Raw genomic sequence first — 26,297 nt, 5'->3', positions numbered from 1 at the left:
GTTCTTGTGTGGAACTGGGCAAATGGCACGGCCTCGAAGGCCGAGACCATGAGACCCAGGGCACGCATGCAGGTCAGAAGCGAGGAGAGATCCGCTTCTCTGAGGGACCTGATCTCGCTCTGATGTTCCAAATTCTGTATAAAAGTGTGTTGTGTACTACCAATAATTTGTCTTCCTGTTTGAACTTACATACAGCCTGCCTGGTGTTTGTTCTAATGGATTCCGAACGGCACATAGCTGTAGTTCGATCCCGGAGCCTTGGTTGACCGAACCATCAGACGTTGCGATCTGAAAGCTGACTCACTAGAAGCAGAGGAGTGTCGGGAGAGCGGAAGCGAGCGAGCAAGGGTCTCGTCACATACTGCAATCCCCCATTGTCGCAGTAATGCCAATACCAGAGCCAGCACTTTGGTGAAGACCCTGGGAGCGGAAGCTAAACTAAAGGGTAACGCCACATATTGATAATGCTCTTCTCCTACAGTAAAGTAAAAAAAAAAATGCTGACATCAAGCGTAAAAACGGATGACGTCCCCCACCCCAGTTACGGGTGAGGGCGCCCCTATCACGTAGAAGGGAACTTGTCTGCAGATCTGTTGGGTCCTGCTCTCGGCTTACCCGACCACATCTTCTTGGCACCCCCAGACAATCTAAATGGCTTAGAGCCTTTCTCCTGCGTGCCGGAGGCAGGAAAGGGCAGACTGTGTGCTGAAAAATAAGGGTCCCGTCTGACGTGGATTGAGGAAGAGGAGTACTCTTCCCACCTGTAAGCCCTTTGATAAGTTCATCCAACGAAGAACCAAATAGGCGGTCCCCTGTAAAGGGGAGATCTGACAGAGCCTTTTTAGAAGCCTAGTCTGCAGACAAGCTTTTTAGCCTCACCATGAGTCTAATGGTTACCCCTATCACGGATACTCAAGCTGCAAGGGGGGGCCGCATCTAAAGATGCATCACATATGTCTAGTAAGACTTGGACCATTTGGTCCGTTAGTTCTGCTAGGCCCAGACAAAGTTGTTCTGCTTCCTAATCACTTTTTAGTAACTTTGCCCATTCCGTTATGGTCTGGGACACCAGAGTGATAGCGAAGACCGGTCTAAGTATTGAGCCCGCTATCACATGTAAGTGACAGGACAGTCTCAATCCCTCTATCCACAGGGTCCGCAGGAGCCTAAGCAAGTGTCAGGCTTAAAGGGACACACACACACACAGGACTGGTGACTGAGGTTGAACACTGAGGCTCTGTGAGTACCTGGGGAGTGTCCTTGCGACTGGGGAGTGTCCTTGCGACTGGGTAGTGTCCTTGCGACTGGGTAGTGTCCTTGCGACTGACTGGGCTGTGCAACTGAGTGTTGGGCAACAGAGTGTTGTGCGACTGACCGGCTGTGCGATTGTGAGTGTGGTGCAACTGAACCGGGCTGTGAGACTGAGTGTGTGCGCGACAGGAGTGTTGTGCGACTGACCGGGTGGTGCGACTGGGAGTGTCGTGAGACTGACCGGGCTGTGAGATTGTGAGTGTTGTGCAACTGAGTGTCAAGCGAGTGTAGCGGAGTACCAGAGGGTGAGAAGGTAGCGTTAGGAAGCCAGGAAATAGCCACATAGGATAGACTTAAATTACTAAATCCCCATTAGATTAGATTAGTAGGTAAAATGCCCGGCGGGTGTGGAGATGCGACTCGGTGTACATCTTGTGATATCTATGCGTTCCTCAGACATGTGATCGAGGGCGAATACAAATGCGCAAAATGTAAGCACGTTGCTTCCCTGGAAGCTCATGTCCTGAATCTAGGGAAGCGGCTGGCAACACTGAGACGAATGTCCATACTGGAGGAGAGCCAGGATCGTACCAGTCAGGTGCAGACAGGGGTCTGCACAGAGGTGGGAGGAGTGTTGGAGGTGCAGGCATCAGAGCAGAGTAAAGGGGTGACAGTTAGGAGGGGTAGAAGGGGACAAGGCAAGGAGGCTGATCCTGGGCTGGAGCACCCCAATAGATACGCCCCGTTGTGTGATGTTGGGGAAACCAGCCAGGGACCAGCATTGCTGGAGCAGAGCGACTCCCCTAGCTGCCAGGGGAAGAACTCCTCCAGTGAGGCCGGGAGAAAGGGAAAGGAAAGACAGGCGCTGGTGGTAGGGGACTCAATTATTAGAAGGACAGATAGTGTAATCTGTGACAAAGACCGTGTGCGCCGAACAGTCTGTTTGCCGGGCGCTCGGGTTCGGCACATCGCGGATCGGGTGAACAGATTATTGGGTGGGGCTGGGGAAGACCCAGCTGTCATGGTACACGTGGGTACCAATGACATAGGCAGAGGAAGATGGAGAGTCCTAAACGATTTCAGGGACTTAGGCGCTAAGTTGAGGAGTAGGACCTCCAAGGTAGTATTTTCCGAAATACTAACTGTACCTCGAGCCACACCAGAGAGGCAGCGGGAGATTAGGGAAGTTAACGAGTGGCTGAGGAGCTGGTGTAGTAAGGAGGGTTTCGGGTTCCTGGAGAACTGGGCCAACTTCTCAGTCGGCCACCGGCTCTTTGGTAGGGACGGATTGCACCTAAATGGGGAGGGTGCAGCCGTACTGGGTGAGAGGATGGCCACAAAGTTAGAGGGGCTTTTAAACTAGGTGACGGGGGGGAGGGTACAGATGTAGAATGTTCGGAGCTCCTAAACCAAGGGTGGGTATGGGGAAAAATCAAGAGAGCAGCCTAACAACAACAAATGAGGATATATGTAACCGATCAAAATTAAGAGGTTTGTATACCAATGCCAGAAGCTTGGCCAACAAGATGGGAGAGCTGGAGCTGCTGATGTTTGAGGAGGACTTAGATTTTGTGGGGATAACTGAGACTTGGTTTGACAGCTCTCATGACTGGATGGCGACCGTTCAGGGGTATTCCCTTTATCGCAGGGATAGAGAAGGTAAAAAAGGGGGAGGGGTATGTCTGTATATTAAGAACAGTATACAGGTAAATATGAGGGATGATAATAATGGAGCTATGGATGAGGCAGAATCCCTATGGGTAGAGCTTCAAAGGGAAGGCACGGTGGGGAAGGTAATATTGGGCGTATGCTATAGGCCCCCCAACTAGAGGGAGGAGGGTGAGGCGGACCTCATGTTACAAATAGGATTGGCAGCAAGGATGGGAAATGTCATTATAATGGGGGACTTTAATTGTCCAGATATAGACTGGGCAGAAGGAGCTGCGCACTCAGCCAAGGCTAGGCAGTTCCTAAATGTTTTGCAGGACAATTTCATGGGTCAGATGGTGAATGCACCGACAAGAAACAATGCGGTACTTGACCTACTGATTACCAACAATACAGACCTGCTCACGGATATAGAAATACGGGACAACTTAGGGAACAGTGACCATAGATCAATTGGTTTCAGTATTAATTACAGTAATAGGAAACACAAGGGTAATATAAAGGACACTGAATTCCAAAAGAGCCAATTTCCCTAAACTGCGCTCGCTGCTAGAAAATATCAAATGGGATAGAACCCTGGGAACAAAGAACACGGAGGAAAAATGGGAGTACTTCAAGAGCATACTTAACAAGGGGATTGGCCAGTGCATTCCAAAGGGAAATAAATTTAAAAGAGCAAAACGAAACCCTGGGTGGCTAAACTCCAACATAAAAATGTATATTAGTGCTAAAGAAAAGGCCTTCCAAAAATACAAGACTGAGGGGTCATTGGCAGCATTTAAGCATTACAAAGAGTGTAATAAGAAATGTAAAGATGAAATCAGGGCGGCTAAAATAGAACACGAGAGACATATAGCGGAGGAGAGTAAAAAGAATCCCAAGAAGTTCTTTAAGTATATAAATAGTAGGAAAGCGAGGCCAGAACACATTGGCCCCATAAAAGATAATAAAGGAAATATGGCCACTGAGGACAGAGAAAAGGCGGAAGTGTTAAATAATTTCTTCTCTTCAGTCTTCACAAAGGAATCGGGGGGCTACACGAACCCAGCTTGTAAGGCCGAACTAAATAATACTCCTCAGGAAGTGCCGCCATGGCTAACAGAAGATAGACTTAGAGCTAAACTAGAGAAACTTAACATAAATAAATCCCGGGGACCGGATGGCTTGCACCCGAGGGTTCTTAATGAGCTCAGCCAGGTGATTGCCAGACCATTATTCTTGATCTTTAAGGATAGTTTACAGACGGGTATGGTGCCAGCTGATTGGAAAAAAGCCAACGTGGTACCAATATTTAAAAAGGGGCCGAGATATATCCCGGGTAACTATAGGCCGGTCAGCCTTACATCAGTAGTCTGCAAAATTTTAGAGAGGATGTTAAGGGACCACATACAAGACTTTAGTAATGAAAACGGTATTATAAGTAGTAATCAGCATGGATTCATGAAAAATTGTTCGTGCCAAACCAATCTATTAACCTTCTATGATGAAGTGAGCTGCCACCTAGATAAAGGAAAGCCTGTGGATGTGGTGTATCTGGACTTTGCAAAGGCCTTTGACACCGTTCCCTACAAACGATTACTGTACAAACTAAGGAAGGTAGGTATGGACCATAAGGTGAGTACCTGGATAGTGAACTGGCTCCAGGGGAGAGTAAAGAGGGTGGTGATTAATGGGGAGTACTCGGATTGGGCGGGTGTGGAAAGTGGGGTCCCCCAGGGTTCTGTCCTGGGACCAATCCTGTTTAATTCATTCATAAATGATCTAGAGGAGGGGATATCTAGTACAATCTCAGTATTTGCAGATGATACTAAACTAGGCATGCCAATATCTTCTATGCAGGATGTGGAAACCTTGCAAGCAGACCTGAACAAAATAATGGGGTGGGCAACTACATGGCAGATGAGGTTTAATGTTGAAAAATGTAAAGTAATGCACTTGGGGGCCAGAAACCAGAAAGCAAGCTACTCACTAGGGGGGAACCCTCAGGGTGAGTCTAGGATGGAAAAGGACTTGGGGGTACTGGTAGACAACAAGCTTGGCAGTGGCATGCAATGCCAAGCCGCCGCAAAGCCAACAGAATACTGGGATGTATAAAAAAGGGGATTTACTCCAGAAATAAAGAGATTATTCTCCCACTCTACAAGACTCTGGTCCGGCCACATCTGGAGTATGCTGTCCAGTTCTGGGCACCGGTCCTCAGGAAGGATGTGCTGGAACTGGAGAAAGTCCAGAGGAGGGCAACAAAAATGATTAGGGGAATGGAGGACATCAGCTATGAGGAAAGACTACAAGCACTGAACCTTTTCTCTCTGGAGAAAAGATGATTGAGGGGGGATATGATATCAATGTACAAATACTGTACTGGTGACCCGAGCATAAGGAACAAACTATTCAGAGAAAGGAGATACAATAAGACACGTGGCAACTAGACATATGCCGGTTTTCGGTAATTCGATATATCGCGGTATTGCATAGCCACGGTATTGTTATTGTGGCATTTTTAAAATACCGAGTTTCTCTGTCAAGTCTGCCTGACTTGTGAATTGATACATTTCAGTGAGCTGGATGACTCATTCACTCACACAGCTAACACCTATCAGCATTAAGTCTCCTAACTATAAACAAAAATTATTACATTGTATCTTTTCCTTCCCTCTGCCAGGGAGAAAGGAAGTTTAACCTCTTAAAGACTGGATCTTTTTCTGACACTTGTTGCTTGCAAGTTAAAATCAGTTTTATTTTTGCTAGAAAAGTACTTAGAACCCCCAAACATTTTATATATTTTTTTAGCAGAGACCCTACAGAATAAAATGGCGATTGTTGTAATATTTTATGTCACACTGTATTTGCGCAGCAGTCTTTCAAACGCAATGATTAGACTTTAATGAATAAAAAAAAAAAAAAAAAAAAACGTAACAGTAAAGTTATCCCAATTTTTTTTTTTTTTTTTGTTACATATATATATATATATATATATATATATATATATATATATATATATATATATATATATATATACATACATACATACATACATACATACATACATACACACACACACACACACACACGCATAGCAGCCCACATTACATTATTATATAGCCATCAAGCAGTGTCTGGCCTACCTGGTGATGACTGGTCCTGGCGCTCTGATCCGATGGCCTGGTCTTTAAAGGGGCAAATCCTTGCGATCCAGAAGTGGTTAAACCTGCAGGAGGACCGGTGTTTTTATCTATTAATGACTTTACTATTGCTTTAGGCCTGGTTCACATGTGTGCGGGTTGGCGGTTCACATGTATGCGGGTTGGCGGCCCACATTTGCACAGGCATAGCAGCCCATTGATTTGAACGGGCTGCTATGCCCTCATTTTCCGCAGAAAAAAGGTGCATGCAGCATTTTTTTAAAATTCAGTGGCCTTGAAATCCATCCTGCTTTTGCACCATGCGACCTACCTGCAGTTCCTGCTCTGGCAAGCTTTCTGCATTTTTTGTATACATGGGCACGGCATTTAAAAATAAACAGTTTGCGTGTGCAGCAACGGCAGGTAAGTCGCATGGTGCAAAAGAAGGATGGATTTCATGGCCACTGCATTTTTTTAAATTCTGCATGCACCTTTTTTTAGCTGAAAACGCAGGCATAGCAGCTCAAGCCCATTCACATCAATGGGCTGCTATGCCTGTGCAAATGTGGGCCCCCAACCCGCATACATGTGAACCAGGCCTAAAGCAATAGTAAAGTCATTAATAGATAAAAACACCGGTCCTCCTGCAGGTTTAACCAATTAATGACTTTACTATTGCTTTAGGCCTGGTTCACATGTATGCGGGTTGGGGGCCCACATTTGCACAGGCATAGCAGCCCATTGATGTGAATGGGCTTGAGCTGCTATGCCTGCGTTTTCAGCTGAAAAAAGGTGCATGCAGAATTTAAAAAAATGCAGTGGCCATGAAATCCATCCTTCTTTTGCACCATGCGACTTACCTGCCGTTGCTGCACACGCAAACTGTTTTTAAATGCCGTGCCCACGTATACAAAAAATGCAGAAAGCTTGCCAGAGCAGGAACTGCAGGTAAGTCGCATGGTGCAAAAGCAGGATGGATTTCAAGGCCACTGAATTTTAAAAAAATGCTGCATGCACCTTTTTTCTGCGGAAAATGAGGGCATAGCAGCCCGTTCAAATCAATGGGCTGCTATGCCTGTGCAAATGTGGGCCGCCAACCCGCATACATGTGAACCACCAACCCGCATACATGTGAACCAGGCCTAAAGCAATAGTAAAGTCATTTATAAACAACACCTCCTTCAGGTTTAAGCACTTCTTGACCACAAGGATTTGCCCTCTTAATGACCAGGCCATCGGATCGGAGCCGAGCGCCAGGACCAGTTATCACCAGTTAGGCCAGACACTGCTTGATGACCTATTTTAGGCTTGGTTCACAGAGTCTGTACTGACTGACTATATAATAATGTGCATAAGTGAACCAAAGCCCCTAAATTCAGCAATGAAATTGAAGTGAGGTGGAAATTTAATAATTTAAATTTAATAATAGAATACCGTGATAATACCGTATACCGTGGCAAAACCTTAATCAATTAATCGCAGCATGAAAATCTGATACCGTCACAAGCCTAGTGGCCACTCACTAAAACTAGAGGAAAGGCGGTTTAACCTTAAAGTGCGTAAGGGGTTCTTCACTGTAAGAGCGGTAAGGATGTGGAATTCTCTTCCACAAGCAGTCGTATCAGCAGGGAGCATTGATAGTTTCAAAAAACTATTAGATGGACAACATACAGGGGTATACAATGTACAGTTAAAAGCAAACACACACACGCATCATAGGTTGAACTGGATGGACTGTCTTTTTTCAACCTCATGTAAACTATGTAACTATGTAAAGACTGGAGACTCCTCCACCGGGACCACAGTAGATTTGTTTAGTCTGGAGACCAGATGGTCCACCTTCAGTGGAACGGACAGTTTTTTGACCAGTGTCCGCAAAGGGATAGCGCCTCTTGAAGCGCTTCGGCACCACTAACGTGTTTAAGGCGCCCCCACTTGTCCGACTTCGGGGATTTGCGTGTGCCGAAAGACACCTGCATCCCTGATGCTGTAGAGTCATCTGCAATTTTTAGAGTGCTTCCCGCACTGACACCAAGTGCCTCCACCAGCGCATTTTCTAGCGCAGCTGCAGATGAGGATATTTCATCCTCGCCATCAGAGTGCAATGACACAAATCCCTCAGGATGACTTGTGTCCGTGGCGGAATCTGAGGATACAGATGAGGCAGGTGAGGGCAGTGGGGGCTTTTTACTAGTCCTCTTTTTTAGAACCATATGAACTTTTGACACCAGGTTTTCCATAACCGCTGTTAAGGCAGACAAGGGTTGCCACTCAGAGATCCCCGCAACACCAAAGAGGGGATCAGTAGGTAATACTTGCTCCTGGGCCTCCATGTTAACCCGGGGACATCGCAGTGTCACTTTAAAGAATACTGCAAAAAACTGCCCCACACCGCTGCACCAACAGTAAGTCCCAGCACACTAAACTTCGATATAGCAGAGTGAGCTAGTGACTTACAGGGACCCCAAAAGACTCACCACTGCCCAATATTAGGAAGAGCAAAGCCAATCTAAAGTGTTCAGAAAATGATGCCAACAGGAAGAGAAAGTACCTGGGTCAGCACCATGGTTAAAGCATTGCCACTCACCGCTTTACAGCGTTCTCGGGCTCCGAGAAAATGACCGCCAAATGCATTTCAATGGGGAGACCACAACAAAATAGCCGCCCAATGCATTTCAATGGGAAACTACAAAAAAAAAAAAAAAAAAAAAGGCTGCCGAAACTTGCACAGCTGATCTACAAGAAAATGGTGGCATCCTCAGCAGGGAACTAGGTCTTTACTCCTGACTAGGCAAAAAAAAACAATGCCTATAGCAGAGTGAGTGGGTGTATACCCCCAGGGACTACCCCATAGGCGTGGTAAAGATTTTTCCTGCCTAGTGCCCTACTCCTGTAGAGAGCAGCATAACCCAATGGTAAAGAAGAATATGGAGCAGCGTCTGTCAATGAACGATAGAGAAATATTTCTTTGTAAGAAGGGCAAACTTACAAAATCTGTAGGGGATCAAATAATTATTTTTGCCACTGTAATACTAGTGCTGTCAGTGTCCTGCCATATTTATTTGCTGTGATTTCCCTGCTTTTGTGCATTCCACTTTGGCTCCCTCCTTCTACAAAAACGTTTACAGTAAAAAGCTGATTGCACAGCTCAAAGCAGCCAAAAGACTCTGCAGAAGGGGTTAATGCCAAGATAGTCATTGGTGCATTTCTTTACGCAAAGAAAGCTTACGGCAGGGCTCGACAAACCCCAGGCGCAGGTCGCCATGGCACCTAGAAATCAGGTCTGGTCCTGGGCTTTATCAGTAACAAATCCATCATCTGCAATTGCAAGTCGAGCATCATGGGGAATGTGATTAGCAGCGGTGATGACGACGACCTAGATGGAGCAGGAAGAGAGTGGCATGGCATATACTGTTACGGTGGGAGAAACAAGTGGCCAGCAGAGTGCAGTAAAGCTAGGGAGTTCCTGGCGGCACGACAACCACACTGCACCTGCTGCCGTCCTTTACAGGGTATTGCTGGAGCAGCCGAGCTTCAGTGTTTTCCAGACACCCCAAGTCCCTGCGAAATGCGGCTCCCTGACATTTCGGCTGTCAGCTGTCAAAACAGAGCCGATGCTTCCTGTATAGTTCTGGTTCCATCCTGTCACAGGTGGAGTGATATTAAATGTCTGTGAGAGGAGAGATACGTGAAGCATTGGCTCTGCATGCTTCCTCCTGTGCCGCTGCTCACACTCCGTTGATCGTGTGTCTCAGAGGAGACAGCATTACCCAAGAGTAGTACCCGCCAACAGTACCCACCAGCAGTAAACCATAATTGTAAGTATCCCAGCATGTGCAGTGTTTCTGACTCCTACCACCATGACCACTTGAAATCACTGAAGTGGTCATGGTGGTTAGAGTGTCCCTCTTAGAAGAAGTAAACCTCTGTATACTGATTCTATTTCATTTTTACCCTCTAGTTGTGTTAAGTTGGTGGGGGGAGGGGGGGCACGGAGTGCCTCCTCCCTGATATGAATTTGCCGGTTGGGATGTTTGGTTTTCTCAGCAATGAGCAAACTGCTCCAGTAGCATGGCGGGGGTCGGCCATAGAAGGGGGCGGAGGGAAGGAGAGCAGGCACTGGAGGCAGAGCCGCCAATCCATGCCATCTAGAGCCAGGGGACCGAGGGAGGGGGGGGGGTGCTCATTGCCACAACCACCATTCCTCCTCTGCTGCAGAGAGGAACAAAGAACCTGAGCTCTGATCTCTGGAGAGGATTAGGAGATCAATGCAACTGCTGATGTGAAGGAAGGGGGAAAGGGTGTTATCTCCCAGGTAAGATCTAATTGGGGGGGGGGGGTGGAAGAGGAGTACAAATAGCAGATTCATACCATTTGGGGGGGTAAGGAGATGACTGACAGGTGCTGGAACCTTTTTTTGTCTTAAGTTCTGTGCTAAGGGGGGCAACTCCATCTGTGCCTTGCCCTGGCCATGCCTGCGCACCTGAAATCTCCTCTCCACTCCTTCCGAGCTTTAAGCACAGCACATGAAATCTGGGGCACCAGTTATATATCCAATGTATACCTAAAAATAACAAAATTGCGGGCAGCCAATCAGTGGCTGAAGCCGAGTACACACAAGCAGTTTTTTTTCCCATTCAACCTAGCAGGCTGAACGAAAAAAAAAAAAAACCTCAGAAGCTTGCAAAGAGCTTGCTGTACTAACTAACAATGTTAGTGCAGCAATCTCCCGCACAGTTATTGTATTCTGACAGGGGAACTCTGCCTCCCCTCCCCCCAGGCAGAACACACCGGTTCTGACAAAACCCCTTCTCGTATTTAGCCAGAACGCTGAGAGCGCCAATTAGATGTCAATCAGCAGACTGTTTAAGTAATGCCCCTTCGTCAGAAGCTGGCCATTTGGCCAGCTTCTGGCTAAATACGAGAAGGGGTTTTGTCATTGAAAATAAACATTTGTTAGGTAAAAAAAAACGGAATTATGAATTTAGAATTATAAGACACATGATCAATATACATTCCTAAGTCTGAGCTACTATAAAAAAAAGAACACATCCTTAACTGACACAAACGTCCTCACCTAGGCACAAACGTAGAACTTCAACCAACACCTACAATCAGTTAAAGATGTTAACTTTCCTTTACCCCCCCAAACATCCAAGCTTTTCACTAGTTTTGTAAATCGTACATCCTCTAATACATAGCCAGTGACCTCAATATATCGTACTGAAACATTTCAGCAGCCAATGTTTCACGTTTGCTTATTCGACTGAGACAACATCATAACTGATCCTTATATACTTTTCCTTCTGTAAGCAGTCTACACAAGCTCCTAGTGCTGACAACACTGCAATCAAACCAAAAAATCTGACTGGTCTACAGTTCATTGCCTGGAAGGAGGTGAGGGCAAATTCAGACTACACTAATTGCATTACAAATTACATAAACTGCATTAAACACTCCTTATTTGAATGCATACATAACTGGAATAGAATTCTACTGTAAATCCTTGTGGTGCGTCTAGTTATTATATAAGAATTTCTCTCAACTTACCATTTCTCTGGCAATGTCAAGAGCCTCTTGCAAACCATACAATCGGCCACAGACTAAGTAGACACCATTGGCCCAGAGGACACATCCTTCATGCATCCAGAATTCATTGCTGTCAAGAGGTAGTTGGGGAATCTGAAAACCTTGGTCAGAAACTCCTTCTGCAGTGGATGTTCCACTAGAGTCCAATGAATTCAGTTCACAAGAGTCAGTGGTCTTTCTGCGTGATGGTACAGCATGTCTAGATGAGGCACAGTCTCCTGAACGATTTCGACGTTTAAAACGGGGATGAGCAGGTAAGCTCCGTTGCTCCCTCACTTGCTGAGGTTCATCATCTTCGTCTGAATCAGATTTTGAGCCATCTGAAGCATCCTTGTGCCTAACTTTGACTTTCTTAGGGGTTTCCACAGATCTTTTGGGCGGTGGGTTCTTGGATAGTGTAGATGCATATTCCTGGGTGTAAAACGGACCAAACAAATCTCCAAGGTTCTTGTAGTTAGCCCACTTGCCACAAAAGCAACAAACAAGATGTCCTACAGATGCAGACTCTGTAACAACTGGTCCCTGTACCATAAAGCTTGAGACTGGAAGAGCTTTACTTTCGGTAGGTTGTGGTGATGTGGACCTCTGGCCCTTGCGTACTGATGTCAATTTTTTCCACCGCTGTTCTTCATCTTCAGCATTAATAATAACACAAGACAAGCCTAATTCTTCTTTGTTTTCCACATGAATATAGGGAAAGAAAGACTTGGCTTTGGTCTCAGTTTTATCGATAGATTGGCTGGCATATTTTAATTTGATCTCTGGTTCCAAGGGGACGACTATAGGGGCAGTTTGCCTACCTCTTCTTCTCCTTGTTGATCCTGCTGCTTTCCTCCTCTCTCTACGTCTTCTTTTTGGTTTAGGCTCGGACTCAAACTGCTGCTCTGACACTTGCAGAACTTCCTGTGGAGGAGGAGCAGGGATAGGAGATGGTAATCCACCTGCAATAGTTGGCATAGCCTGCTGTTCCTGCAGCTGTTGCTGAGCCTGCTGCTGTTGAAGCTGTTTTTTTTGCTTATTAACACTTCCAACAGGACGACCTTTCTTTTTTCCAGAAGGAAAATATCCTTTTGGAGGTACAACATCCTGTTTAGGAACAACAGGACAAAGTCCACCTGCAAGCTTATCTTTATCTCCCAATTCGCACTGCTGAACTTGTTGTAAAGGGCATTTTGATTCAAATGCCGGAGAATCTCCTTTTGTGTTTATAAAGTGATTTGCTGAGGACTGTATGATGCTTGAACTTTGTGGCAGTTCTTTGTTTTCAAATGAGTGTTCATCCATTTCCTTTTTAATTTGTTTATCATCATGGACAGTCCACACATCCATGGACTTGGGTGAAAGGCCCTTTATTTTTATCTCATCATTGCAGGAAATACTTGGAAGATCATTAACAGTTCTTTCTGTCAACTCCTGCATAGCTCCATTGCCCCCCTCTTGTCCCTTGCCCTTTAGGGATAAAATATCATCAAGTGTTACAGGTTCAATGGAACCTTCTGACATGCATGGAGTTGTAATTCGACGAATATTAGGAGATGTAATTTTTTGAACTATAGCTTCAAGCTTGAGACCCCTTCCCTTGCGAGGAGGCAGAATTTTTGTTTTTGTTGGACTTGATAATGACACTGCAGTGGGACTTCTTTGTTCAGAAGTAGATTTGGTTGACTCTTCACTCATGACTGAAAACCCAGTGTCGGCATCCAATGACACCACATGTGCAGCAGGTATTTTTTCATGACCATCTTTTGAAGTAACATGAGGAGATCTTCCTTTATCATCAGGAAACTGTCTCTTGCTGGGTATTGGAGAAATAAAGGAGCGTACTCTTCTTCTCATAATTAGTGGGTTGTGGTGTAATACTTCCTCAGGGCCAATTGGCCGATGCACACTGCAACCTTGTTGGGGAAGCTCAGTTGATTCTACAGATCTGCTACTATGTGGGTCAGATTCCCTGTTTGGACTGAATGGCTTTTGATTTGCAACTACAGGAGATCCTATTTTCTTTGCTAAAGAAGCTTGGTGACCCAAATGCCAGCTAGGAGAGTCTCCAGGAGGAGTCTTCTGGCTATTTCGTTTCATCTCTACATTTATCATATTAGATGGAGTGCCTTCACTCATGCGTAGCTGTCGACTATAGTCTATGTTGCTGGGTTCATGGTATGAACTTGCCTGACTATAACCCATCCCCTCGTTTTCATTTCTACCTGGACTGCAAACATGGAACGATTCCTGTCTGGGACTTTTCCTCTGCAATTCTTGACGATGTTGTGAGGCTGACAGTATAGCCTGGGCTGAACTTCCCAGCCATTCTTTATAATCTTCTTGTTGGTACATCTGTCTTTTGTAATGTAAAGGAGACGTGAAAGCTGGATGAGGCTCCCCATAGGAACTTGATCTAGAATTTGTATGGTAACCTAAGGTAGAGCCATCTGTATTCTGAAAAAAAGCAGAGTATAAAGCTTCTCTGCTCGCTCGCTCTGAAAGACACACAGTTGGATTCATGTGAGAAATATCTGTTGGACCTCGACTTCTTCCTGGAGACATTTTCAGTTTATCACTGTGATCCTGAGTTTGTGCGGGTGATCTCCCTCTAGAGCCCACTCTTCCAGTCCCTCTTTTAGGATTCGACGCCCGGCTATTATGGGAACTATAATCCTGGTTTGGATCATATGTCATAGATCTTGGACTGGCACTTCCCCTAACAGTATCTTTGGTGCTGTATGACAAGCAGTGCTCTCCTGTTCGCTTTCTGTGCATTTTTGGGGATTCAACATCTTCTAATTTGGCTATACTACCTAAGCAATTGGATTTTTCCAAAGTTAGCATTCCACTAGGTAGGATAACTGACTGTCCAGGTCTGCCATCTGGTGGCCTCTCTTGTGCAGTGCTAAGAAGATGAGAGCTACTGGGTTCACGCACAATTTGCCTTAATGGGGAAATGTCACAAATAACAGACCTTCTTTCGGAGGGACCACTACTCTGTTCCTGGGAAGAGGCTGGCACATCTGTCTCAAACTTTCTGGCTGTAGAAAAATCTAGATTTGTCGGTTTTGCTTCTGTAGTGGATTTCCTTTCCCACTGACCCCAGTGTGGGGCTTCTAAATGAGGTGCTGAATTTTTCCCAAGAATGTTGCGATTAGACTGCTCATTTGCCTGGCTAGTAAGAACATTGGATCGCAATACTACCTCCGAATTTCCTACACCTGCTGGGTGTTCTTGCATGCTTCTAGCATATCTTCCTTCCTGCTGATGATGGCCTTGCAAGACCTCTTGTAATAAACTGGGAAACTTCTCATTTCTTCCAGGTTTTCGATCACTTTGAGTGCCAAAATTTCCACTGTCTGAACTTTTGGCGTTTTGGGGCAAATTTGTGATATGTTTGGTATTTGTGGGTGCTTCTTTTATACCAAACCCAGCACTAACAGGAGATCTAGATGATTCGGTTTGGGATACAATGGTTGTTGTAGCAGACACAGAATCACAAGCACTGGATTCTCCATTTTGGCTGTTAGGACAACTGTTTTCAGTTTCCTCAGTTGTTTTAGGCAAGTTAGACTCTACTGTTGTATCAACATCAACTTGCTTTGGTACTTCATCAACTACCTTCTCTAACCGGTTTGTCACTGTTTCCATTGAAACAATAACCCCAACTGACTTCTCACTGGGCTTTGGAACTTCCTGAAAAGACTCTGCAGGTTCAGGAACCGTGTCAGGTTCCTGATCTGCTGTCTTTTCTGAAGGTTCACTCTGCCAACTCTGTACAGGTGATGCTGGTTTTTCTGAAGGAGGTCCCTTATAACCAGCTTCTGAGCTGGTGCTCTGACCACTAAGCTGCCTTACCCTTTCGCCTGGATCTCCTGAACTACTACAGCAGCTGCCATCCAAAGACTCTGTTGTCATAGGAGACTTTAGCTGTTCTTCAGCTTGGGATGACGTTTCTGAGTTGGCACAGCTGTCCGTCTTCCTAGAAGTTCGTTTAGACCCCTTCTTATTAGGTGCTAGAGCATCAGAAAGTAACATATGCTGAACGGTGTTAGGCAAGTTAGCTACTTGGCTACTGAGTGCACTAAGGCTACTAAGACCAGGATCTGTTAAACGTTTATCTGGGTGACCTTCCACTCCAAAACCCTTATAATTCCCAATCTGTGTGTTAGGGCTCAGCTGGGGCATCATTGGCAATATACGGTTTCTGGATGGGTGTTGTACACTTCCTTGACTGCACTGAAGATTTTCCCCGCTAGTCATTAAAGGGGAGGGTGTTGAACTGCAGCCTGGTGATTGCACAACTGAAGCAGCCGGAGATGGATTGGATATGGGGCTGAAATTCTGCTGGAACTGCATAGGTGATCTCACAGGAACTTCAGACTGGTTAAATTGTCCAGCTTGGCTTTGTGTTAATAATTTAGAAGAGTTTGAGAACTGCATTGCATGAGGATTCTGCGGTTGCTGTCCTTGACTCCCCCCCGGGGGTATTTTAGTTGTTTCAAAGTTTTTAAAATGCTGACTGTAGCTACTAAACCCTTGCTGTTGAGTGCCATATGATGATCCGGATATAGGACTCTCATATGGAGAGTTTGTACCCCCTGGGCTGTAGCCCTCATAGTTTGTTCCAGATTGTCCAAACCTCTGAGAGGGATAGGAAGTAGAAGACCCTGCAGAAGACTGATAATGTTGTCCATACTGACCCATTCTTAGCGGGTATCCAACCGAAGAACTAATTGAAGCAGAGCGCTGCATTTGCTGCAGATGTGATGCCCCAGTAGATGCAGATGTGTTGGCAGACTGAGAAATGGGGTGATGTGACTGATAAAGCTGTTGTCTTAGCTGTTGGGTAGGAACATGAGATGGATACTGGCCTCCACTAGGAGAAAACGATCCTGGAAAATCCTGTGAGTATTGGGAAATGCTGGCAGTTGTTGAATTCTGACCTGAAAATTGACTGTGATGCCCCTCCCTTCCATAATGAGTTCCAAAGCCTGTGCTGCCACTACTATTACTTCCTTGTGGAGGTCCATAATTCTGCACAGGTCCTGAAGGTCGACGCTGGGGTGTCTGGCTCCCAGTTGCACTTCCTTCCTTGTTGCCTAAGTAATAGAAGTCTCCAGAATCTTTACGATAAGTTTGGTAACTCTGTAAGCTGGAATTTTCTCCTGGAGTCACTGCAGAAGGGGTGCCTGTGGTTCCTCTGCGTCCTCCAAAGCTACCTTGAAACATCTGTGCCTGCTGTCTAGGGCTATATTCTTCTATCCTTGAAGGACCATGAGCTTCTGGTGGGTAGGTTTGTTGACTGCCATGGTAACTGCTTTGTTCTCGGAAGGACTGCATGGCTTATCGTTCCTCCTCCCTGTAAAACAGATTAATTCATTTGAAAAGTTTCAAATATTAAAATCACATTCAGTTAAGTAAATATTTCAAATCCATACTGCTCAAAAAACAAAAAGCAACAAACAACCCAAAGTGGTGGTCCCGTTGCCATACCCAGCATTGGCACATAAAATAACTAGTTACTAATATTTATAGCTAAAGTTTATCCAGGGGATCAGAAAGGATTGTGTCTACTGCTGGAGCAAATTGGATCATGTTTTATTGGGGTTTTTGCCTTCCTCTGGATCAACTGTGGGTGTAGAATTGTATGCATGTACAGTATCTCACAAAAGTGAGTACACCCCTAATATTTTTGTAAATATTCTCTCTTTTCCTGTGACAACGCTGAAGAAATTACACTTTGCTACAATGTAAAGTAGTGAGTGTACAGCTTGTATAACAGGTGTAAATTTGCTGTCCCCTCAAAATACCTCAACACACAGCCATTAATGTCTAAACTGCTGGCAACAAACATGAGTACACCCCTAAGTGAAAATGTCAAAATCGGGTCCAATTACCCATGTCCCTCCCCCGATGTCATGTGACTCGTTCGTGTTACAAGGTCTTAGGTGTGAATGGGGAGCAGGTGTGTTAAATTTGGTGTTATCGCTCTCACTCTCTCATACGGGTCAACATGGCACCCCATGGCAAAACTTAGGATCTGAAAAAAAAATAAAAATAAAGAATTGTTGCTCTACATAAAGATCGCCTAGGCTATAAGAAGATTGCCAAGACCCTGAAACGGAGCCGAAGCAAGATGGTCAAGACCATACAGAGATTTAACAGGACAGGTTCCACTAAGAACAGGCCTCGCTATGGTCGACCAAAGAGGTTGAGTGACAAGCGTCATATCCAGAGGTTGTCTTTGGAAAATAGACGTATGAGTGCACTGCTGCTGTAGCGGTTGAAGGGGTGGGGTAAACCTGTCAGTGCTCAGACCATACACCGCGCACTGCATCAAATTGGTCTGCATGGCTGTCATCCCAGAAGGAAGCCTCTTCTAAAGATGATGCACAAACAAGCCTGCAAACAGTTTGTTGAAGACAAGCAGTCTAAGGACATGGATTGTTGGAACCATGTCCTATGGTCTAATGACACCAAGATAAACTTATTTGGTTCAGATGCTGTCAAGCGTGTGTGGTGGCAACCAGGTGAGGAGTACAAAGACAAGTGTGTCTTGCCTACAGTCAAGCATGCTGGGAGTTTCATGGTCTGCAGCACTGAGGAACTACAGTTCGTTGAGGGAACCATGAAAGCCAACATTTACTGTGACATACTGAAGCAGAGCAGGATACCCTCCCTTCAACAGACTGGGCCGCAGGGCAGTATTCCAACATGATAACGACACCAAACAAACCTCCAAGATGACCACTGCCTTGCTAAAGAAGCTGAGGATAAAGGTGATGGACTGGCTAAGCATGTCTCCAGACCTAAACCCTATTGAGCATCTGTGGGGCATCCTCAAACTAAAGGTGGAGGAGCTCAAGGGCTCTAACATCTACCAGCTCTGTGAAGTTGTCATGGAGGAGTGGAAGAGGACTCCATGATCAAGAGAGAGTTAAGGCAGTGCTGAAAAATAATTGTGGCCACACAAAATATTGACACTTTTGGCCCAATTTGGACGTTTTCCCTTAGGGGTGTACTCACTTTTGTTGCCAGCTGTTTAGACATTAATGGCTATGTGTTGAGGTATTTTGAGGGGACAGCAAATTTACACTGTTATACAAGCTGTACACTCACTACTTTACATTGTAGCAAAGTGTCATTTCTTCAGTGTTGTCAGATCAAAAGATATAAAAATATTTACAAAAATGTGAGGGGTGTACTCACTTTTATGAGATACTGTATCTCTTTCTCGATCTATCTCTATACACACACACACACACACACACACACACTAGATCTATCTCTATATACACACACACACACACACACACACACACACACACACACTAAGGATCGGCAAAGCCAATATATCGAGAGAATATGCACTTTCTCCAATATATCCGAATCGGCCCCAGAGGTTACCGATATTTCGAAAAGTGCTTGTACCGGAGTAATGCCTGCAGCTAGAGGCATCACCACGGTACCGCCATAGCCGACGGTCGGCTGTCTTGTAACGGACAACCGTTGCGGCTGAGAAGCCACTCAGCTGTCATTACAAGGAGGGGAGGGGACGGGGGTTCATTACAAGGAGGGAAGGGGATGGGACGCACCCCCCCCCGCCTTAGGCGGCTCGCTCGGGTCTCCAGTCCCACTGGGAGACCCGGGCAACCAGCCTACACGGCCACCGAAGACCCGATCAAAGCCGCATTTGGCTCTGATCGGGTCTCCCTGCAAAAACCCAGAAGTGATGTCATGACATTACTTCCGGGTACTGGCACCAGAGTAAAAAAAATTGGTGTTTTGAATGCTTTTAAGTGCAGAGGGGGGGGGGGGGGGTTTGGGGTCTTTTAGACCTCCCACATTCCTCCACAAGAGTACCTGTCAAGTAAAAAAACAAAAAAATGTTTTTAAATGTACGAAAATATCGGCCGATACCAATAAGCAATGACCAAAATATCGCTAACAAAAGAAAAAACGATATTGGCTGAATATATATGTATGTACACACACACAAACCCGATTCCAAAAAAGTTAGGACACTGTACACATTGTGAATAAAAAAGGAATGCAATGATGTGTAACTTTCAAATTTCAATATTTTATTCCGAATACAACATAGATGACATATCAAATGTTTCAACTGGGAAAATGTATCATTTTAACCACTTAAGCCCCGGAGGATTTGGCTGCTAAAAGACCAGGGGGTATTTTGCGATTCGGCTCTGCGTGACTTTAACGGACAATTGCGCGGTCGTGCGACGCTGTACCTAAACGAATTTGACGTCCTTTTTTTCCCACAAACAGAGCTTTCTTTTGGTGGTATTTGATCACCTGTGCGATTTTTTGATCACGCGCTATAAACAAAAAAAGAGCGACAATTTTGCAAAAATAACAATATTTTTCACATTTTTTTTATATGAAATTCCCCAAAAACAAAAAAAGTAAAAATCAAAATTTTTTTAACATTTTCGGCCAATTTGTTTTATGCTACATATGTTTGGAAGAAAAAAAAAAAAAAAAAAAAAAAAAAAAAAAAAGCAAAAAGCGTATTTTGATTGGTTTGCGCAAAAGTTATTGTGTTTACTAACAAAGGGAAAGATTTTTGTCATTTTTGTTGTGTTTTTTTTTTTACGCGTAATGGCGGCGATCTGCGTTTTTTTTTTGCGGTACTGCAACATTGGGGCGGACAGATCGCACCCTTGACTGACATTGACACTTTTGGGGTTACCAGTGACATTTCTACAGTAATCAGTGCTATATATATATATTTCACTGTTACTGTAAAAATACACTGGCAGTGAAGGGGTTAACTTTATTTGAGAGGGAGGGGCTGTGTGTGTCCCTAGGGGCGTGATTCTAACTGTGATTGGCTGTCTGTTGAGCTGTAGTTACACTGATCAACAGTCCTACATAGTAGAACCGTATGATCAGTGTTTCTACACAGGGAGAACTGACAGGCAGCTTGTTTACACAAGCTGCCTGCCTTTCTCCCTCTCCCCCGCCGATCGCAGAGTGACCGGCGGACATCGGGTCCGCCGGTCACACGCGCGGGGGGGTCCGTGACCGCGCGGGAGCTCCCGAGAGCCTCACAGGCTAGTGACGTTAATTAACGTCACTTTGCCTGTGAGGGGCTGACTGCCGCAGTAAATCTACTGACGGCAGTCGGCAAGTGGTTAAGGGAAAAATAAATTGATTTTAACCACTTAACGACCAGCCACGTAGATCTACGTCGGCTGACTTTGAGTGGTTATACCGGGATGATGCTTCTAGCTAGAGGCATCATCCCGGTAACGTTGTTTGAAGCCGACGGTCGGCTTTCCGTCGGTAACGATCGATGCGGCTCGGGAGCCGCCCGATCGTTACCCGGGGGGGCGGGAGGGGACGTCCCCCCCCTCCCGCCGCCTTCCGCGGCTTTGCTCGGGGCTCCGCGCGTCCGCCGGCTGGATGGAGTCCCGATGAATGCCGGAAACGGCATCGATCGGGTCTCCGATGACGTAACCCGGAGGCGGCGTCCATCACGTCACATCCGGGTTACTCTGCTGCAAAAGGCGGCAGATTTGAAAAACGGCTGTATGCAAAAATGCCGTTTTCGGCGTTTTGCATACAGGGAAGTGTAGTGGAGGGGTCGAGGGTCTTTTAGACCCTCGATCCCTCCATAAAGTGTACCGGTCACTATATATTGGTGTCATACATTGCTTGTGACAGCAATAAAAGTGATCAGATTTTTTTTTTTTAAAAAAAACCTGTAATAAAGTTAAAAAAAAAAGAAAAAATAAATAGGAAAAAAAAAAAAAAAATTTAGCCGCCCCCGTCACCGTTAGCTCGCGCACAAAAAAAAACGTACACGCAAGTCGAGCCGCAAATGAAATCGCTGTTCAAACCACACATGTGAGGTATCGCCGCGATCGCGAGAGCGTGGGCAATAACTTAAAAAAAAGAGCTACACTCTAACTCTAAACTGGTAGCCGTTAAATAAATTTAAAGCGTCGCAGATTGAGATCTCTATTGACCGTAGTTTGTCGCCATCCCACGGGGGGGCGCAATTTTAAACCGTAACATGTTTGGTATCTATTTACTCGGCGTGACATCATCTTTCACAATATACAAAAAAAATGGGCTAACTTTACTGTTTAGTATTTTTTAAATGCAGTGAAATGTGATTTTTCAAATTTTTTCAAAAAAAATGGCGTTTTAAAGACCGCTGCGCAAATACCGCGTGACAAAAAATTTTGCAATGACCGACATTTTATTCTCCAGAGTCTTTGCTAAAAAAATATATATAATGTTTGGGGGTTCTAAGTAGTTTTCTAGGAAAAAATACTGGTTTTAACTTGTGAACAAAAAGTGTACGAAATAGGGCTGGGGGTAAAGTGGTTAAATTTTATGGCATCAACACATCTCAAAAAAGTTGGGACAAGGCCATGTTTACCACTGTGTGGCATCACCTCTTCATTTTATAACAGTCTGCAAATGTCTGGGGACTGAGGAGACAAGTTGCCCAAGTTTAGGAATAGGAATGTTGTCCCATTCTTGTTTAATACAGGTTTTTAGTTGCTCAACTGTCTTAGGTCTTCTTTGTTGCATCTTCCCCTTTATGATGCACCAAATGTTTATATGGGTGAAAGATCTGGACTGCAGGCTGGCAATTTCAGTACCCGGATCCTTCTTCTACGCAGCCATGATGTTGTAATTGATGTAGTATGTGGTCTGGCATTGTCATGTTGGAAAATGCAAGGTCTTCCCTGCAAGAGACAACATCTGGATGGGAGCATACGTTGTTCTAGAACTTGGATATACGTTTCAGCATTGATGGTGCCTTTCTAGATGTGTAAGCTGCCCATGCCACCCACATGCACTCATGCAACCCCACCATACCATCAGGGATGCAGGCTTCTGAACTGAGCGCTGAAAACAACTTGGGTTGTCCTTGTCCTCTTTAGTCTGAATGACATGGTGTCCCAGTTTTCCAAAAAGAACTTCAAATTTTGATTCGTCTGACCACAGAACAGTTTTCCACTTTGTCACAGTCCATTTTAAATGAGCCTTGGCACAGAGAAAACGCCTGCGGTTCTGGATCATGTTTAGATTAGGCTTCTTTTTGGCCTATTGAGTTTTGGCTGGCAACGGCAAATGGCACGGTGGATTCTGTTCACCGACAATGTTTTCTGGAAGTATTCCTGAGCCCATGTTGTGATTTCCATTACAGTAGCATTCCTGTATGTGATGCAGTGCTGTCTAAGGGCCCAAAGATCACAGTTATCCAATATGGTTTTTCAGCCTTGACCCTTTCGCACAGAGATTGTTCCAGATTCCCTGAATCTTTGGATGATATTATGCACTGTAGATGATGATAACTTCCAGCCTCTTATTGCTACCTGTCCCAACTTTTTTGGAATGTGTAGCTCTCATTAAATCCAAAATGAGCCAATATTTGGCATGACATTTCAAAATGTCTCACTTTCAACATTTGATAGGTTATCTATATTATATTGTGAATAAAATATAAAAGATTATGGGATTTGTAAATTAGTCCATTCCTTTTTTACTCACAATTTGTACAGTGTCAACTTTATATATATATATATATATATATATATATATATATATATATATATATATACATATATACATATATACACACACACATACACACCTAACATTTTTTTTAAATATTTTATTATACATCTTTTCATGCGACCATACTGAAGAAATTATAGTCTGCTACAAAGTAAAGTAGTGAGTGTACAGCTTCAATAACAGTGTATATTTGCTGTCCCCTCAAAATAACACACAGCTATTAACCACTTGCCGACTGCTCACCGTAATCCTACTGCAGCAGTGCGGCTCCCCTGGGTCCAGCGACGTACACCTGAGGAGGAGAGGCGGCGATTGCCGCCTCTCTTCCCCGATCGTCGGGGAAAGTGTGAGAAGACCCGCCTGCTTATGTAAACAAAGCAGGCGGTTCTTCTCAATGACAGACCGGAGATCACAGGATTCAGCATAGCTGAACCTGTGATCTGTGTCACAGAACCCCCACCCCACACATCAGTAAGCATAAGGCTCACATTTAACCCTTTGATCACAGTGTTAACCCCTTCCCTGCCAGTGTAATTATTACAGTAACAGTGCATATTTTTAGCACTGATTACTGTAGTAATGTCACTGGTCCTCCCAAAAGTGTCAAAAATGTGAGTTAGGGGTCCAATCTGTCCGCCGCAATGTCGGACTCCCGCAAAAAAACAAACGCAGATCGCCGCCATTACTTTGAAAAAAATAAAAAATAATAAAAATGACAAATCTTTCCCGTAGTTAGAAAACGCGATAACTTTTGCGCAAACCAATCAAAATACGCTTATTGTGATTTTTTTTACCAAAAATATGTAGCAGAAATCAAATTGGCCTAAAATATTAAAAATTTTGATTTTTACATTTTTTTTTGGGAGTTATATAGCAGCATGTGAACAAAGTGTTTTTTTTCCCCAAAATTGTCGCTCTATTTGTTTATAGCACAAAAATTAAAAAAAAAAAAAAAAAAAAAACAACCCGCACAGGTGATCAAATACCACCAAAAGAAAGCTCTATTTGTAGGGAAAAAAAGGATGTAAATTTTATTTGGGTATAGCTTTGCACGACCGCGCAATTATCTGTTAAAGTAACGCAGTGCCGAATAGCAAAATAGAGCCTGGTCAGGAAGGGCGTCAAATCTTCCGGTCTTAAAGTGGTTAATGTCTAAACTGCTGGCAACAAAAGTGAGTACACCCCTAAGTGGAAATGTCCAAATTGGGCCCAAAGTGTCAATATTTTGTGCGGCCATTATTATTTTCCAGCACTGCTATAACCCTCTTGAGCTTGGAGTTCACCAGAGCTTCACAGGTTGCCACTGGAATCCTCTTCCACTCCTCCATGACGACATCACGGATTTGGTGGATATTAGAGACCTTGCGCTCCTCCACCTTTCGTTTGAGGATGCCCCATAGATGCTCAATAGGGTTTAGGTCTGGAGACATGCTTGGCCAGTCTATCACTTTTACCCTCAGCTTCTTTAGCAAAGCTTGTTGGAATACTGCCCTGTGGCCCAGTCACCATAGGGAAATGATCATGCTCTCCTTCAGTATGTCACAGTACATGTTGGCATTCATGGTTCCCTCGAACTGTAGCTCCCAAGTGCCGGCAGCACTAATGCAATCCCAGACCATGGCACTCCCACCACCATACTTGACTGTAGGCAAGACACACTTGTCTTTGTGCTCCTCACCTGGTCGTCATCACACACGCTTGACACCATCTAAACCAAAAACGTTTATCTTGGTCTATTCAGACCACAGGACATGGTTCCAGTAATCCATGTCCTTGGTCTGCTTGGCTTTCTTGTGCATCATCTTTAGAAGAGGTTTCCTTCTGGGAAGACAGTCATGCAGACCAATTTGATGCAGTGTGTAGCATATATTCTGAGCACTGACAGGCTGACCCCCTACCCCTTCAACCTCATTAGCAATGTTGTCAGCACTCATACGTCTATTTTCCAAAGACAACCTCTGAAAAAGACGCTGAGCATGTGTACTTTATTTCTTTGGTTGACCATGGCAAGGCCTGTTCTGAGGGGAACCTGTCCTGTTAAACTGCTGTATCGTCTTGGCCATCGTGCTGCAGCTCAGTTTCAGGGTCTTGGTAATCTTCTTATAGCCTAGGTCATCTTTATGCAGAGCAACAATTCTTTTTTTCAGATCCTCAGAGTTCTTTGCCATGAGGTGCGATGTTGAACTTCCAGTGATCAGTATGAGAGAGAGAGAGAGAGCGCGATAACACCAAATTTAACACACCTGCTCCCCATTCACACCTGAGACCTTCTCACACTAACGAATCAGATGACACCAGGGAGAGAAATGGCTAATTGGGCCCAATTTGGACATGTTCACTTAGAGGTATACTCACTTTTGTTGCCAGCGGTTTAGACATGAATGGCTGTGTGTTGAGTTATTTTGAAGGGACAGCAAATTTACACTGTTATACAAGCTGTACACTCACTACTTTACAGTGTAGCAAAGTGTAATTTCTTCATTGTTGTCACATGAAAAGGTATAATAAAATATTTACAAAAATGTGAGAAGGTGTACTCACTTTTGTGAGATACTGTATATATACACACACACACATACATACATACTTCACAAAAAAATTAGAGGAACACTTTTTAATCAGAGTGTAGCATCAAGCCAATTAAACTCCTAGGATATTGATCTGGTCAGGTAAGTAGCAGGGGGGTTGTTAATCAGTTTCAGCTGATTTGGTGTTAATGAAATTACCAGGTGCACTAGATGGGCAAAAACGTTACATAGTAAAGAACCCCTTACGTATTTTTAGGTTAAACAGTTTTTCCTCTAGTTTTAGTGAGTGGCCATGTGTCTTATTGTATTCCCTTTCTCTAAAGTATTACAGTATTTGTACATTGATATCATATCCCCCGTCAAGCATCTCTTCTCCAGAGAGTATAAGTTCAATGCTTGTAGTCTTTCCTCATAGCCGATGCCCTCCATTCCCCTAATTATTTTTGTTGCCCTTCTCTGGTGTCACAAGTTAGCCTATAGTTTTGTCTGTATATTCTTACCTCCTTGCTGCAGTGCTTCTGTTTGCCTCCCTTCACGTGGTGTTTGGGCTGCTCTGTTTCCTATGGGCGTCGCCTGCTCCACTGTGGGTTAT

General features: G+C 44.6%; 1 protein-coding gene across 2 annotated transcripts in view; it reads right to left on the bottom strand.

Moving 5' to 3' along the window:
• The window catches only part of TCF20 (transcription factor 20), a 325,469-nt gene that overhangs the window by 218,974 nt on the left and 80,198 nt on the right, over positions 1 to 26,297 (bottom strand). For both annotated transcript variants that reach the window (XR_014225560.1, XM_082265222.1), the window contains exon 2: positions 11,592 to 16,974. Coding sequence is in view for 1 of the 2 variants with exons in the window: in XM_082265222.1 (XP_082121348.1) it covers positions 11,592 to 16,955 (5,364 nt within the window). In the remaining variant the exon portion in view is untranslated. The remainder of the gene's footprint in view (positions 1 to 11,591; positions 16,975 to 26,297) is intronic.

Source organism: Pelophylax lessonae (genome assembly GCF_965119305.1).
Source record: "Pelophylax lessonae genome assembly, chromosome: 8".
NCBI classification, from domain to species: domain Eukaryota; kingdom Metazoa; phylum Chordata; class Amphibia; order Anura; family Ranidae; genus Pelophylax; species Pelophylax lessonae.
Note: the sequence above shows the minus strand (reverse complement) of the source record. Positions and strands in the feature narration are given on the sequence as shown.